The sequence below is a fragment of the Rhinatrema bivittatum genome, chromosome 3 (genome assembly GCF_901001135.1).
Source record: "Rhinatrema bivittatum chromosome 3, aRhiBiv1.1, whole genome shotgun sequence".
NCBI classification, from domain to species: Eukaryota; Metazoa; Chordata; class Amphibia; order Gymnophiona; family Rhinatrematidae; genus Rhinatrema; species Rhinatrema bivittatum.
In genome coordinates this window covers 538,274,988-538,290,556 of record NC_042617.1, presented here as the reverse complement: position 1 = coordinate 538,290,556, position 15,569 = coordinate 538,274,988, and the positions used below count along the sequence as shown (strand labels likewise).

Genomic DNA, 15,569 nt, shown 5'->3' with positions numbered 1-15,569 from the left:
TCAATCCTCCCTAAAATTGACAATTCAAACACTCCTTTCCTTAGGGTTTCTTGTCAATTACGAGAAATCTTGCTTAGTCCCGTCTCAAACCTTATCCTTCATTGGGGCAGACTTGGACACCTTACAGGCAAAGGCTTACCTTCCTCTTCAGAGGGTCCACACCCTAATATCCCTGGCTCGCCAGCTCCAGTCTCAGAACACTGCCACGGCTCGCCAGTTCCTCATTCTCCTAGGACACATGGCATCCTCGGTTCAAGTCACTCCCATGACCCGTCTAGCCATGAGAGTAACACAATGGACTCTACGACACCAATGGATTCAAGCTTTTCAGCCTCTGTCCTCCATAGTCACAGTCACACAAGCGCTGCGCCTATCCTTAACCTGGTGGACGACTCAGGTCAACCTCCTTCAGGGCTTACCTTTTCTTCCACCGGATCCGCAAGTAATCCTAACCACCGACGCTTCTCACATCGGTTGGGGAGCCCATGTGGACGACTTTCAAACCCAAGGGTTATGGTCCAAACAGGAAGCCGAACACCAGATCAATTTCCTGGAACTTCGAGCAATCCGCTATGCGCTCCGAACTTTCAAAGATCATCTATTTCATCAGATAATCTTAATCCAGACGGACAACCAAGTGGCCATGTGGTACATAAACAAGCAGGGAGGCACAGGCTCCTTCCTTCTGTGTCAGGAAGCTGCGCAGATCTGGGCGGAAGCCCTCTCCCACTCCATGTACCTCAGGGCCACTTACCTGCCGGGAGTAGACAATGTATTGGCAGACCAGCTGAGCCGTGTCTTCCACCCACACGAGTGGTCACTCGATCCTCTGGTAGCGACCTCTCTGTTTCACAAGTGGGGTTCTCCCCGCATAGACCTCTTTGCGTCCCCTCAGAACCACAAAGTGGACGATTACTGCTCTCTCATTCGGAGCCAGCACTCTCGGCCGAGGGATGCATTCTCCCTCAAGTGGACAACCGGTCTGCTCTATGCATTCCCTCCACTCCCTCTTGTGTCAAAGACTCTCGTGAAGCTACGCCAGGACGGAGGAACCATGATCCTGATAGCACCTTACTGGCCACGCCAAGTATGGTTTCCAATACTCCAGGATCTCTCCATCCGCAGGCACATTCCTCTGGGAAAGGACCCGCATCTGCTCACTCAAAACGACGGATGCCTCCTCCATCCCAACCTCCAAGCCTTGTCCCTGACGGCATGGATGTTGAAAGGTTAGTCCTTCAACCATTTAACCTTTCAGATTCCGTTTCTCGGGTCCTGATAGCTTCACGAAAGCCTTCCACAAGAAAGTCTTACTCATACAAATGGAAAAGGTACACTTCATGGTGCACTTCTCAGTCCCTTGATCCCCTTTCCTGTCCAATCTCCAAATTCTTGGACTATTTATGGCATCTCTCTGAATCAGGTCTTAAAACCTCTTCTATCAGAATGCATGTCAGTGCGGTAGCCGCCTTCCATAAGGGTATTGGGGGTAATCCTATTTCAGTACAACCCCTAGTAACACGCTTTCTTAAGGGCTTACTCCATCTAAAGCCACCCTTGCGTCCTCCGGCCCCATCCTGGGACCTTAACCTGGTTCTTGGTCGTCTAATGAAACCTCCTTTCGAACCTCTGCACTCCTGTGACTTGAAATATCTCACTTGGAAAGTGTTATTCCTTTTGGCTGTTACTTCAGCTCGCAGGGTTAGTGAATTACAGGCCCTAGTTACCTATCCGCCTTACACTAAGCTCCTGCAGGACCGGGCGGTACTCCGCACTCACCCTAAATTTTTACCTAAGGTAGTTTCGGAGTTTCATATCAATCAATCTATCGTACTACCTATCTTTTTTCCCAGGCCCCACTCCAACTCTGGAGAGCAGACCCTGCATACCCTAGACTGTAAACGGGCTCTAGCTTTTTACCTAGACCGTACAGTTTCCCACAGGAAGAGCACTCAATTATTCGTCTCTTTCCATCCTAATAAGTTGGGACAACCTGTGGGTAAGCAGGCTCTTTCTTCCTGGTTGGCGGACTGCATTTCTTTTTGCTATGAGCAAGCTGGCATTCCTTTTCAAGACCGTGTTAAAGCACACTCTGTGAGGGCCATGGCGACGTCAGTGGCACACCTTCGATCGGTGCCGCTTCCTGACATCTGCAAAGCTGCAACCTGGAGTTCTCTCCATACTTTTGCAGCCCATTATTGTTTGGACAAGGCTGGAAGACAGGACTCCATCTTCGGCCAGTCTGTCTTGCGTAACCTTTTTCCAACCTGATGTACCAACACCCTTCCACCTACCCGGTAGGGTGCGGATGCCCTTTCCCAAATTTCTCCTCAGTTGTTGTGCCTGCTGCACACCGTTGGGTACATTTGGTGCAAGTCGGGACATCCTCAGCTCGGTACTCACCCATTTGTGAGGACAACCATCCTGCTTGTCCTGTGAGAAAGCAAATGTTGCTTACCTGATGTAACAGGTGTTCTCACAGGACAGCAGGATGTTAGTCCTCACGAAACCCGCCCGCCTCCCCGCGGTGTTGGGTTCGTTTTATTTTTACTTTCTAGGCACTGCCTGTAGCTTTGAAAATCAGACTGAAGGGAGACCCCTGCTGGCTGCAGGGTCAGTGCCTTGCTGGGCATGCCCAGTAGGGGCCAGTCAAAGTTCTGTTTAAACTTTGACAGAAGTTTTCCGTGGTGGGCTCCATCCTCGATGTCACCCATTTGTGAGGACTAACATCCTGCTGTCCTGTGAGAACACCTGTTACATCAGGTAAGCAACATTTGCTTTCTCCGAGGACAAGCAGGAATGTAGTCCTCACATGTGGGTGACATCGGATGGAGCCCAGTCTAGAACTTTAATCTCAAACATTCTAGTGCTTTCAAACATGCCCTACTAAGCATGTGCAGCTATAGTTATCACCCTGCCCCCAAGGCAGAGTCCACTCAGTCTCTTTTTTTTTTTCTTGGAGCCATGTTGCAGGAGTCATGTGTCACTGTATTCAGCTTGCTCTCTCCTCATAGGTTTTGTAATTGATTTTTTTTTTTTCTAGAGCTGGAGCTGTTTTTCTTTCCTTTACCTTATGGTAGTTTGATTTTCTTTTCCTTTTTTCCTCTACTTTCCATCATCTGCTAGCCACATGGCGGGCTTTAGTCGCTGTGCAGCCTTGCAAAGTTTAATACTATCCCTTATTAAATAAAATACTGCACCTGCAATTTAGTATCTGTGTCCCCTCCTTGCTCTGTCTGTTTTTGTACCTTTGTCAGGTGCTGGCAGGACTGACAGAATGCAGTCTGTAGTTGATCCTGAGCCTGGGGATTCGCCTGAGTTCTACCTTGGCATGAGTTCCATGTCGTTTCACTGCTCGATCAGCATCGATAGAGGTTTGGAATGTGAAGAGATCAAGGACCTGTATTGGGGGGGGGAGAGCTCATCCTCCCCACATTTAAAGGAACTAGTCTCCATGGGGAGGAGCCCTGGATGATGTAGCCTCCCCTCCTGCTTGCCTGTGATGGTAGTACAGTCTCCTGGTGAGAGAGGGTGAGCAGGAACCTGGGCAAGCAGCTTCTGCTGCACCTTTGGTGCCATGCCCAGTAACATTTGCCCATGCACATTTCTGACTAGTGCACCACCTCGGGGACCAGGACTGCCATTGCGTGTCATAGTCACACTTGATGACATTGAGATGCTAGGTTGCCCTCGATGCCATCAAGGTGCGTAACAGCCCTTGATGCCATTAGGACCTTTTGTGCAGTAGGAGATGTCATAGAGTTTTGATGCGCAGGAATCATTGAGTGCCTTGGGCCTCGATGTGGCGAAGTAGTGGCACTGACACTAATGTCGGGGAACAGGACTGCCATCGAGCACCATAGCCCCCCTCGACACCATTGGAGCTTCCCTTAATGCCATTGCCACCCTCGATCCCATCGAGGTGTGTGAGTGGCCGCCCTCAATGCCATTGCGGTACGGGGCTGCTATGGAAGCCATAGGGTATGTTGGCCAGCAAAGTCATTCATTGCCACTCTCGACTATGTCGAGCACCATCAGTGAGCACTGGGATCGCCATTGAATGCCCAGTCACCCTTGAGGCTATCGACCACCGGGCTCTCTAGAGCCCTTGAGTGCCACAGAAACCTTTGGGCAACAGGGTTTTGGCCTTGGATAAACCTGGTGCTGTCAAGCACTGGGTCGCCATCTACTCAAGGCTCCCTAGAGTGCTGGGGCATCCAGGTGCAGTGGTCTGGTGCCCTCAAGGTTACTTTGTTGTGTCCAGATGGGGCACCAAGGGGCATTGTGCTATCCGATCAGCTGTCAGGCACCAAGGATGCCGATTATCTCGGGGGCCCTGAGTCATTGGGATGCTAAGGCATCGGAAGCCTCACCAGGCTTTGTGTACCATAGTTGCTAATGAGCGCTAGGGTTGCCGCAAGTCTATTGTCCTCTACAGCCGCTAGCAAGGGTCGCCATTGAGCTCGCAGCATCGACACCCCCTCGGATGTATAAGTGAGCCGAGGGGAACCATCGTTGGCACCCGCAGTCATCGGTTCTTTTGGGTACCGATGAGGTATGTTGTAGCTGCAGAGCCTCTGCCTGCAGGTGCTGCTGGCATCCTTGGTACCACCCATCCATTGATGCCTTCGGGTACTGAGGTCTCTATCTGTGCCGCTGCACTGTCAGTCCCCAGCCGCCAGGGATGGCGCAATATACCATCGAATTAATCAAGATATGGTCAAGCGCCATCGTTTGGAGCTGTTGATATGATCAATCGATGGTGAGCACTATTGGCCCTACAAGTGCCGTCACCACAGCAGGCACCAGTGGATGTGGCCGGATGCTGCAGGATACTACCACAGAGCACCATGAGCACCTTCGGTCGCCATGGTCTTCGCTGCTGCTGTTCCATGAGGGAAATGGCGGTGAACCATTCCCCATGCAATTTCAAGCACTCTGTGACCTAGTGCCCTTATTTTCTCCCTTAAACCATTGCAGGACCAGGCTGGGTGCCTGATCCACCTTAATTCCCCTAAAGAGAGAGAGCTCTGTGAGCGGGACTCAGGTTGGTTAGTCAGACCAGACCTGGGTCTCAGGAGGAAGGCAGCTCCTGTAGAATAATGCTGTCCACACACTGAGCTATAATGAAGCTGTGAGTACTGAGGGAAGCAGTACTAAACTGTGAGTAATGAATATACTGTTCTGAAGATAAGTCACACCAGCTCTCACACCAGTAATTAATTACTCCAACAAAGATGATAGTGTTTTTAACTAGCTGGAGTCAGGCTGAGTTTGTACTTCCAGGCCTGAGGGATCATCTCTTGGTCCCAAAGGCTGTGTTAAGCCTCTTGGAGCATTATCACATACTTGGGGTACTATAGGGGGCGACACCATGCCATAATCAGAGCCCCAGTGGTACTGGGGACACCGTCGTCATACTGTTCCTATTCACTCCATTTGGAGTTAATACAACAGTGGAGTGCAGCATGTGCGGTCTGGTCCAGCTGGAGTCATCTACTCCAAGCTCCTTGGGTGCTGGCAGGCGGCATTCTCTTTGTCTGTGCCATCGTTGTGTCAAGGTATCAGCCTTCTAGTCTGTTCTGTACTATATGGTGCTAGGGTGCAACTGGCGAGGAAGGTGCCAATACACACTCTTGTGATTGCTTTTTGGCAGTGTGCAGCCACAGACTCTTAACAGGTGGTGCTGTGCCATGGGATTCTACCCGCTAGCGTGGTGCATGGGTTCATATGGGTACAGTCATCCGTAGGATGGGATACCACTGTGGTCAGCATGCTTTTACAGCGGAGGTTGCTATTCTTCCAGTTGCCCTCTATTGCAGCGCTTCTGTGTCGCGTCTCCCGGTGTCCCACTGCCCACTCCCTTTTTCCAGCCCCCGCGGGCCAATTCGAAGCCTTCTTTCTTCCTACCCCCACTGCCCAATGGGAAGCTTCCCTCATTCTGCCTGCCCCCAAGCAGGCCATTTGGAAGCCTCCTCCCTTCTACCTGCCAGTAGGAGCAGGAAGAAGGGAGGGAGCCTTTGGCCAGTGAGGCAGGCACGGCATAGCCTGGGAGTGAGGTGGGAGGAACAACAGTGTTGAACTCTGAAGCAAGGCCGCCACGAGAGCCCATTCCCGTGGCGGCGAAGAGGAAAACCCGACCCCGACGAAGCAAGGCCGCCATGGGAGCCCATTCCCATGGCAGCGAAGAGGAAACCAGACCCCGACCAAGCAAGGCCTCCACACCCTGTGGCGGCGAAGAGGAAACCCAACCCCGACCGAGGCCACCACAGGAGCCCATCCCTGTGGCGGTGAAAAGGAAACCCAACCGAGGCCACCATGGGAGCCTATCCCTGTTGCAGCGAAGAGGAAACCCGACCCTGACCGAGGCCACAAAGGGAGCCCATTCCTGTGGCAGCGAAAAAAGAAGGCCCGCCGGAGTAAAGACGCGGCGGTACTGGAGCCCATCCCTGCAGTGAAAGAAGATGTTTTGGTGCGAGCTGGTGTGTCTGTGTGTGAATGGGTGCCTGGGTGAGAGCTGGTGTATCTGTGGATGTAAATGGATGCCTGGGTGAGAGCTGATGTGTCTGTGAGTGTGAATGGATGCCTGGGTGAGAGCTTGTATCTATGGTTGCCTGGGTGAGAGCTTGTGTCTGTGGGTGCCTGGGTGAGAGCTTGTGTGTGTGTGTGGGTGTGAATGGGTGCCTGAGTGAGAGCTTGTGTGTGTGGGTGCGAGAGCATAAGAGCATAAGAACATGCCATACTGGGTCAGACCAAGGGTCCATCAAGCCCAGCATCCTGTTTAACAACAGTGGCCAATCCAGGCCATAAGAACCTGGCAAGTACCCAAAAACTTAGTCTATTCCATGTTACTGTTGCTAGTAATAGCAGTGGCTATTTTCTAAGTCAACTTAATTAATAGCAGGTAATGGACTTCTCTTCCAAGAACTTATCCAATCCTTTTTTAAACACAGCTATACTAACTGCACTAACCACATCCTCTGGCAACAAATTCCAGAGTTTAATTGTGCATTGAGTAAAAAAGAACTTTCTCCGATTAGTTTTAAATGTGCCACATGCTAACTTCATGGAGTACCCCCTAGTCTTTCTATTATCCAAAAGAGTAAATAACCGAATCACATCTACCCATTCTAGACCTCTCATGCATTTGTGTGTGATTGAGAGCTTGTATATAAGAGACCATGAGTGTGATTGAGCGAGAGACTGGTCAAGAAGGTGATGTGTTTCTTTGTGAGCGAGAGAGACTGGTCAGAAGATGACTGGTCTTAGAGAGACCGAGACTGTTCGTGGGGTCTAATTGGGTGTGTGAGTGCTATTGGCCTGGAAGGGGAAGGAGTAGGAGAGTTGCTGGAGAGGCTAAGTAAAGGTGGCTTTTTAAATTTATTTTTCTTGATTGACCGCCATTTTAATTATTGGGTATTATGCGATATCTGCTGTTTTGAAATATTTTATTAATGTTTGGACGTGTTTTAATAATTTTATGAGTTTTTGATTGTTGGATATTATTCTGTTCAGCAGCTGTTTTGTAACATTTTTAGTATAGCTTTACAATTATTTCTCTGTGGGGCTCTATAGCAGCTTGGCTTATTCTGTTTTCCCAATAGGAAATGTATTAGTGTTTAGGGCCTGGTTTAATAGTTGTATTTTTTAGATTAGATATGGTTGTTACTGTTTGAGTGTGTTCCATAATACAGGTGTAACTTTGTGCGGGTTAGTTTGTGTGCATTATTGCAAATCCTGAGAGTCTGTTAGGTGCTATATTTCTCTTTCCATTTCTCCAAGTTCACACTGCATGCAGAGTGGCTTTTTTGGTTTTCCATTCTAGTTTGTCTCCATATTTATAATTTTTGGTTTTTCTGTACTTGGTGAAGGGTGTGTGACCGAGGTGAGGTATTTTACTAGCATGTAGGCATTTGTATCAATCTTATTTGTTGTGTTTTCTCAATAGGATATGCATTAGTGGTAAATTACTGTCTTTTCATAAGGAAGGCTATTGTGCCTGGTAGTAAAAGGAGTTTGTTTTGCTTTTACTGGGATGTCATTAGAACCAGAATATCTTTTTTTGTATGGCGAGTTGTACAGGGTAATGCCCTAGATCTGCTCTGCACTCATTGCTGAGGGTTGAGGGGATTCCTGTGGATGCAAAGTGCATGTTTACATTTAGCCCCGTGATGGTCACATATTCAGTGTATCACGCATGTGAGAACTATCTGTCAGGTGTGTCCTGGCCAAAAAAAAGGTTGAGAACCACTGCTCTATTGTATGGGGGTGTGTGTTTCCCTTATGGCGAGCACAACAGTTTGTGCACCGTAGCCACATGTCTGACCTAAAACTGCATTCTTGGTTGAACCCCTATGGGAGTGGATACTAGGAGGGTAGTGTCGGGAGACATAGTCCTCTTCAGAAGAGGACTATGTCTTTCTACCCCTCCCGTGTTAGACATCCTCTTTATGGGGAAGCCATGGGGCTCTGTCCCTTGTAGGTTTATGGCTGATCTGAAGGCTCCGTTCTTTTGAATCAATGCATCTCCTTGTAGGCTAGGACTGGGAGACACCAGTGGCAGTGACTAGACCGTTTTTGCTGGGGTCCCTCAGTTGATTACTGTGGTGGTCTGTCGCATCTGAGGGTGGCTGCAAATGGCAGATTTGGTCGCTTCTGAACCTCAGCAATCAGTGACTGTAACCCAACTCTCACCTGCAGAATTGGAAGGTTTTTCAGGATTGGGAGGCCCCAATTCCCATTGCTTTCCTCTCCCTGCAGGAAGGGGATATACAAGTGTCCCTTATGGGTCCCCCCTTGGACACCTGGCTGTCCACCCTTACGATGGGGGTCCCCCGTTCTTCGTTTCCTGGAGAAGAATGTCACTGCTTCTGACTGGCAGTCGCTTTCTGTTCCTTGTGGGATCTGAGAGCCGGTCGGGCAGTAGCATGCTCCTTAGGTTGTCCTAAGGCACAGCAGATCTATTTTATGAGGGAACCATTCCAGATTTGGGCTTCCCAATGTACTAGGAATCTGATCTTTAGGGTAGCTCTCTGGTGAAGATTAGGGGGGTTTGCTGTCCAGGAATTACCTGCTGAGCTCAATGGCAATTTTTGTGGAGGACTACTATTGCCAGTCATTGCCTGCAGGACCCTACCTCAGTGAAGAGGGATCTGGTCCATCTAATTGGCAAATTTGCCTTTCACCCTATCACCATATCCATGGCTGAGGGAGTTGGGGAGCGAGGGACCATGCAACAAAGGTGTGCTACTCCTTGGTTGATCTAGGTTGCTTTCCAGTTCTATTCTTTGTAGCCTCCTGCCTATGAGCACCCACAGAGGGAAGGCGTATAGAATTGCTCCCTCTGGCCAGGGCTGGACTATGGCATCAATGCCCAATGATCTCTGTTCCCGGCACCGGTTGAAGAATCTGTCTGCCTTCGCATTCCGTCTGATCGCCATCAGAACCTACCTGTGACAGATCCAGCAAAATATATCCAGGCTTAACTTTTTTTTCTCTTGGATCCAACCAGTTACAACTGAGAAAGTTGGCTTGAACATTCTCCTGACCAGCGATATGCACTGCCAAGAGCAGCTGCAGGTTGCTCTACACCCACAAGAGCAGGAGTGATGTTTCCACCGAAACTCCCTGACTTCGGGTTCCCCCCTGCTGGTTTACATAGGCACCATATCAAAACGCCAGGTTACTTACATTAACTACACAACTGACAAAGAAAGAATTCTTCCTTAATTTCATATTACAAAAACTCAGACTATTCTGACCAGTCAGAATCCCTACCCTCCTTGGAGGACTCCATAGATATACTACCAGATATTCCACCAGAACCTTGGAGGAGTTTCACCCCTCTTGAGGATATGACATATTCTGTATTCCTTCAGAAAATGGATGAAAATATTTCCTTTAAACTGGAAGATGACATTCCAGCTACTGAGGATTTACAAGGTGTTCTCATTCACCCAGGCTCCAAAGCAGATAAGGGCAGTTCTGGTCCATAAACCATTGGAGGAGCTTCAGATCAAAATCTGGAAATCACCTTTATCAGTCCTTCCTGTTGCTAAAAATGTTGACATACAATGCAGAGTTAAGAAATTCCTGGGCTATAAAAAAAAAATAAAATTCATCTTCCACATGACTCAATAGTAGTGAGTTAACTTTAAGAAAAGCAAAAAAATCTAAAGACTTTTTAGTTGTTTGACTTACCAAGGAATCCAGACTTTTGAACTTGGCTATACTCCAATATAGGATAGCAGCCTGTTAACTCCAAATGAGAAGAGAAACCTCTGCTTCGCTGCAACAAGGTTTGCTGAAGATAACACCTTTATTAAACAATGCTGTTGAGTGCTCCATGCTTAGGACTAGATCCATTGATCCCGTCCTCCAAGGCATTGGCCTTGGCAGTGCTACTAGGAGTATTGTTTTAGACCTGGGTAAAGGCTTCAGGACTGCAAAAGGATATGAATGATAGGATAGCAGATGCTGCTTGCACAGGGGACAGTCTGTTTAGAGAAAAAGAGGTGGGGGGGTATTATAGAAGTCTCTCTCTCTCTCTCTCTCTCTCTCCCTTTATATATATATTTATATATATATATACATATATATATATATATATATATACACACACACTACTCAACTACCACCACTCAACTTAATAAACCAAAAAGTGGCTATTGCTCCAGTCAATCATGCACGCAACATATTTGAGTGGTAGTTGAGTAGTGTTTTTTATATATATATATATACATATATTTGAGTGGTAGTTGAGTAGTGTTTTATATATATATATATATATATATATATATATATAAAACACTACTCAACTACCACTCAAATATATGTATATATATATATATAAAAAACACCCTCCCAATATATATATATATATATATATATATATATATATATATATATATATAAAAACATGGATGTTTACCAAAGCCTACCAACTCACCCACTGACTCTAAAATACTGCTCCCCTCCTATAATACTAGGCAAACTGATGGACCCAAGAAAGTTGTGATTATTCCTCAGTTCTGTAATATGTTTTGATTAGTCTACAAACCAAGTTCTTAAATGATATCTTCTATGTTAGCAACCATATGAACCATTTTGGAAACACTGTTAAACATCGTAACTTTGTAAAACGTTGTTTACAAACGACGGTATATAAAACTCAATAGATAAATAAATAAATATAGGTTTCTGAAATAGATTTGATGTATCTTCTTTCCCATATGATGTATCTTCTTTTCTATTGATGGGGAAAGAAGATACATCAAACCTATTTCAGAAACCTAGTTCCAGTTACATCACAAGTGCCAGTTTTTCTGGCAGGTTATACCCTACATAGCAAAGCTTTGCATCATTATGGTAGTTCAGAGCCTGATATTCAAATACCTCAGTTTAGGTTCTAAAGCTCCTTAGGCTGAATATAGGCACCTTAAACTGAGATGCCTACATTTTGGCCAGCTGTTGCCTTTCCTAAGAAATTAACATTGAGTTCCTAACTTTGTTTCCCCACTCTGGCCCCATCTTTGGCTCTGCCCACTTTTAAGCACTTAAATTTAGAAGCTGTAAAAGGGAAAATTTTTATGTAAACAGATCTAGATGCCTCTTAAAGTTTGATGCCTAGATATTTTGAATATTGGCCTCTCAGTGCCTTTGATTAATTAATATTCTAAGCAAGGTTTTGAAATTCATTCACTTTTTTTTTTTTTCTTTTTCCATAGGGTTGTGAGGCAGTTTACAGCAGCGTTCCAGGACTGAAAGCGCACTTGGGCTCCTGCTCACAGGTTGGAATCCTAAATCTCATAAGTCTTTGTGACCAGTGATCCATGTCTTATTATACTCAGTATTGTTGATACTATTAGATTAGTAAAGAAATGGTACACGCTGAGGTAGATCTTAAAAAAGTACGCACGCACGTACTTTTGTTCGCGCAACCGGCGCAAACAAAAGTACGCCGGATTTTATAAAATCCGGGGTCGGTGCGCGCAAGGCTGTGCAAAATCGGCAGTCTGCACGCGCCGAGCCACGCAGCCTGCCTCCGTTCCCTCCAAGGCCGCTCCGAAATCAGAGCGGCCTCGGAGGGAACTTTCCTTCCATGTCCCCCCACCTTCCCCTATCTAACCCACCCCCCAGCCCTACCTAAATCCCCCCCCTACCTTTGTTGTGCAAGTTACGCCTGCTTGAGGCAGGCGTAACTTGCGCGCGCCTCCCGGCCTGCCCCCGGACCTACCCCGGACCGCCCCTTTTACGAAGCCCCGGGACTTGCGCTCGTAAATCCGGCAGAATTTACGCACGCAATTCCGGCAGAATTTACGCACGCAGGGCTTTTAAAATCTATCCCTTAGCTTTGAGGCCCTCAAAGCTCCCATCATGTGCCCATCCAGCTGAAAAGGAGAGATCTAATTTTTAAAGCAGCATTGTTTCATGTATTAACTCTCCTAGGTAAAGCTTTATTTTACTGAGGAGCTCAGTGAACAGATGTTAATGTGGGTGTATGGAACAAGAGTAAAGTTAGGAAAGGTAATGAAGAATATGAATAGATGGAGGTGTTTCTTCAGGTTGAAGATGAGAGGTTAGCACAGGAAGAAAAAGAATGTGTGATATCCATGATTAGAAAACGAAGATACTGGTAGGAAGTATGTTAGGAAAGTTGAATATGTAAAGAGCATCAAAATACTAATGGTTGGCATGGTTAAAAAATTATAAATAAAATGATGCATAAAGAGGAAATGGTTTACCAAGATTAAAAAGTTTAAGCTTATCAATCCAATTAAATTGGATGCTGTAGAGAATTGAAGGTACCTTGAACATCTGACCTATATGCCAAAGGAAACTGAAGTTGTTTAAAAACAGTTTGGATCCTTGACCAAAACACTTTAACCTGAGAGAATCCTCCAATATTATTTAAACTTAAATACTTTTGAGAAAATAGTAACAATAATGACATTATATTAGGTGTACACTATTTTAACTGGATGGTGAAGATTAGACGTCTGGTTCCAAATTTAGATGTTTAATTTGTATATTGTAAGATTGGTCTAACCGCATTAAAATCTACTGTGTTTCTTTTTAAGACAATTTTGTAAACTAAAATAAAAATATTCAGAGGGTCATAGATGCATAGAAACTTAGACTATGACAGCAGTTAAGGACCTTAAAGTCCATCCGGTTGGCCTAATGTCATCCCTTATAGTGTCCTACACTCTTCTCCGCTTAGGATGAGAATTATAAATCTATCTCACAACAAACGTACTCTCTCCTATAAATGAAATACTTATAAACTAATTTACTTGTGCAAAAAAATTATTATTAATAATTTAATCATGAAAAATTATTGGAGAAAAAGAGGTAAGTTTCATATTCTGGGTGCTCACCTCCGCGGCGTAGCGACCTTCTTATAGTCTAATCATCAACTAACCTCCGTCCTCCTTTATGTGTTTATTTAATAATTCAAAAAACAATTTTTTTGTTGATTTTCAATGTATAAATTTTCTTAAAAATCAAATATATTCTCCACCTTACATAATCGGATCATTAAATTTGCTTGTCAAACAGTTTTTAAATACTGCTGTTTAATGTCCCATTTCCTTTGTCCTATGTTCGGGGGAAATTATTTGAATTAGTTTCAGACTTCTACTCATTGCAAATGCTCTATAAATAATCTATAAATAGAAACGCCAATCTCTAAATTTGTGGACGCTCGACTCTTATACTTTAAATTGCCACTACCATCAATGAAACAATGTTTTAACTTATCTCCCGACACAGCTGCGTTTCGAAAATTTATTCTTCCTTCATCAGGGGAGCATGTCCTTTCATATTCAATCTGGCATTCAGCAAATCGCGGCTTTCCCATTCAATTTTTGAACACGCTGCTTAGCTCTCTACGTCCTTCCTCTCGGTCTCACAAGCTCCGAGTCAACGCCGTTGACGTCCTTCCTCTCGGTCTCACAAGCTCCGAGTCAACGCCGTTGACTCGGAGCTTGTGAGACCGAGAGGAAGGACGTAGAGAGCTAAGCAGCGTGTTCAAAAATTGAATGGGAAAGCCGCGATTTGCTGAATGCCAGATTGAATATGAAAGGACATGCTCCCCTGATGAAGGAAGAATAAATTTTCGAAACGCAGCTGTGTCGGGAGATAAGTTAAAACATTGTTTCATTGATGGTAGTGGCAATTTAAAGTATAAGAGTCGAGCGTCCACAAATTTAGAGATTGGCGTTTCTATTTATAGATTATTTATAGAGCATTTGCAATGAGTAGAAGTCTGAAACTAATTCAAATAATTTCCCCCGAACATAGGACAAAGGAAATGGGACATTAAACAGCAGTATTTAAAAACTGTTTGACAAGCAAATTTAATGATCCGATTATGTAAGGTGGAGAATATATTTGATTTTTAAGAAAATTTATACATTGAAAATCAACAAAAAATTGTTTTTTGAATTATTAAATAAACACATAAAGGAGGACGGAGGTTAGTTGATGATTAGACTATAAGAAGGTCGCTACGCCGCGGAGGTGAGCACCCAGAATATGAAACTTACCTCTTTTTCTCCAATAATTTTTCATGATTAAATTATTAATAATAATTTTTTTGCACAAGTAAATTAGTTTATAAGTATTTCATTTATAGGAGAGAGTACGTTTGTTGTGAGATCCCTTATAGTGTGCCATAGACCCCAGTTAACCTTTGGCTTTGCCCTCACCGCTTTATAGCCAGGAATTCTCTGTACTTCTCCCATACTCTTGAATTCAGTCACTATTTGTCGTCTCCATTTCTCCTAGTTGGCCATTCTATGCATCCTCCACTCTTCTTATTTTTATTAATTTTAGATTTAGCTCACATCTTTTTCATTAGTAGCTCAAGGCAAGTTATGTTTAGGTACAGTAAGACATGTCCCTGTCCCCAGTGGGTTTATTATCAAAGGGCCTGATTTACTAAACATTTTTCCCATAGACGCAGAATGTGAGAAAAGCCTTAGTAAATCAGCCCCTAAGTTTGTACCTGAGGCAATAGAAGGTGAAGTGACTTGCCCCAGGTCAAAAGAAACTAGTGTGATTTGAACCTTGGTCTCCCTGGTACTCAGCCTGCTGCTCTAACCACTAGGCTAGTCCTTGGAGAAATATTTCTTTATATTAAGAAATAAATATAAGAAGTGCCTCGCTGTCAGATCAAGTTCCATTAAGCCCATCATCTAGTCTCCAACCATGGCCAGATCAGCTCAAAAGTACCTAGCAGATTCCAAAATGTAAATCTATTTTTTGTTCCTTATTGTTCCCCAGATCAGTCCAGACACATGAGTTTTTCTCCCCTTCCAGTAGATGGAGACAGAGAAGAAAAACTTCACAAATTGTCACTTAAGCCAGTGTGCCACCTACAGTCCGGGTATTTGTGTCTCCGGCAAATGGTAGAAGTACAAAGCCTGCAGTCTGTGTTTAAAAAAAAAAAAAAAAAGACATAGGAAAATTGCTGTTAGGTGTGTTAAGTCTGTGAAGGGCTATCCCCATAGTAGAGTAGGGCAAGCAGAGGGTTTGTGACCCTTAACTTTGACTTAGCCCATCAT

At 45.1% G+C, this 15,569-nt stretch overlaps 1 protein-coding gene across 8 annotated transcripts in view; it reads left to right on the top strand.

Moving 5' to 3' along the window:
• Positions 1-15,569, top strand: part of ZNF512 (zinc finger protein 512) — a 149,523-nt gene that overhangs the window by 107,488 nt on the left and 26,466 nt on the right. For all 8 annotated transcript variants that reach the window (XR_003855733.1, XM_029596371.1, XM_029596370.1 and 5 more), the window contains one exon: positions 11,727-11,789. Coding sequence is in view for 7 of the 8 variants with exons in the window: in XM_029596371.1 (XP_029452231.1) it covers positions 11,727-11,789 (63 nt within the window). In the remaining variant the exon portion in view is untranslated. The remainder of the gene's footprint in view (positions 1-11,726; positions 11,790-15,569) is intronic.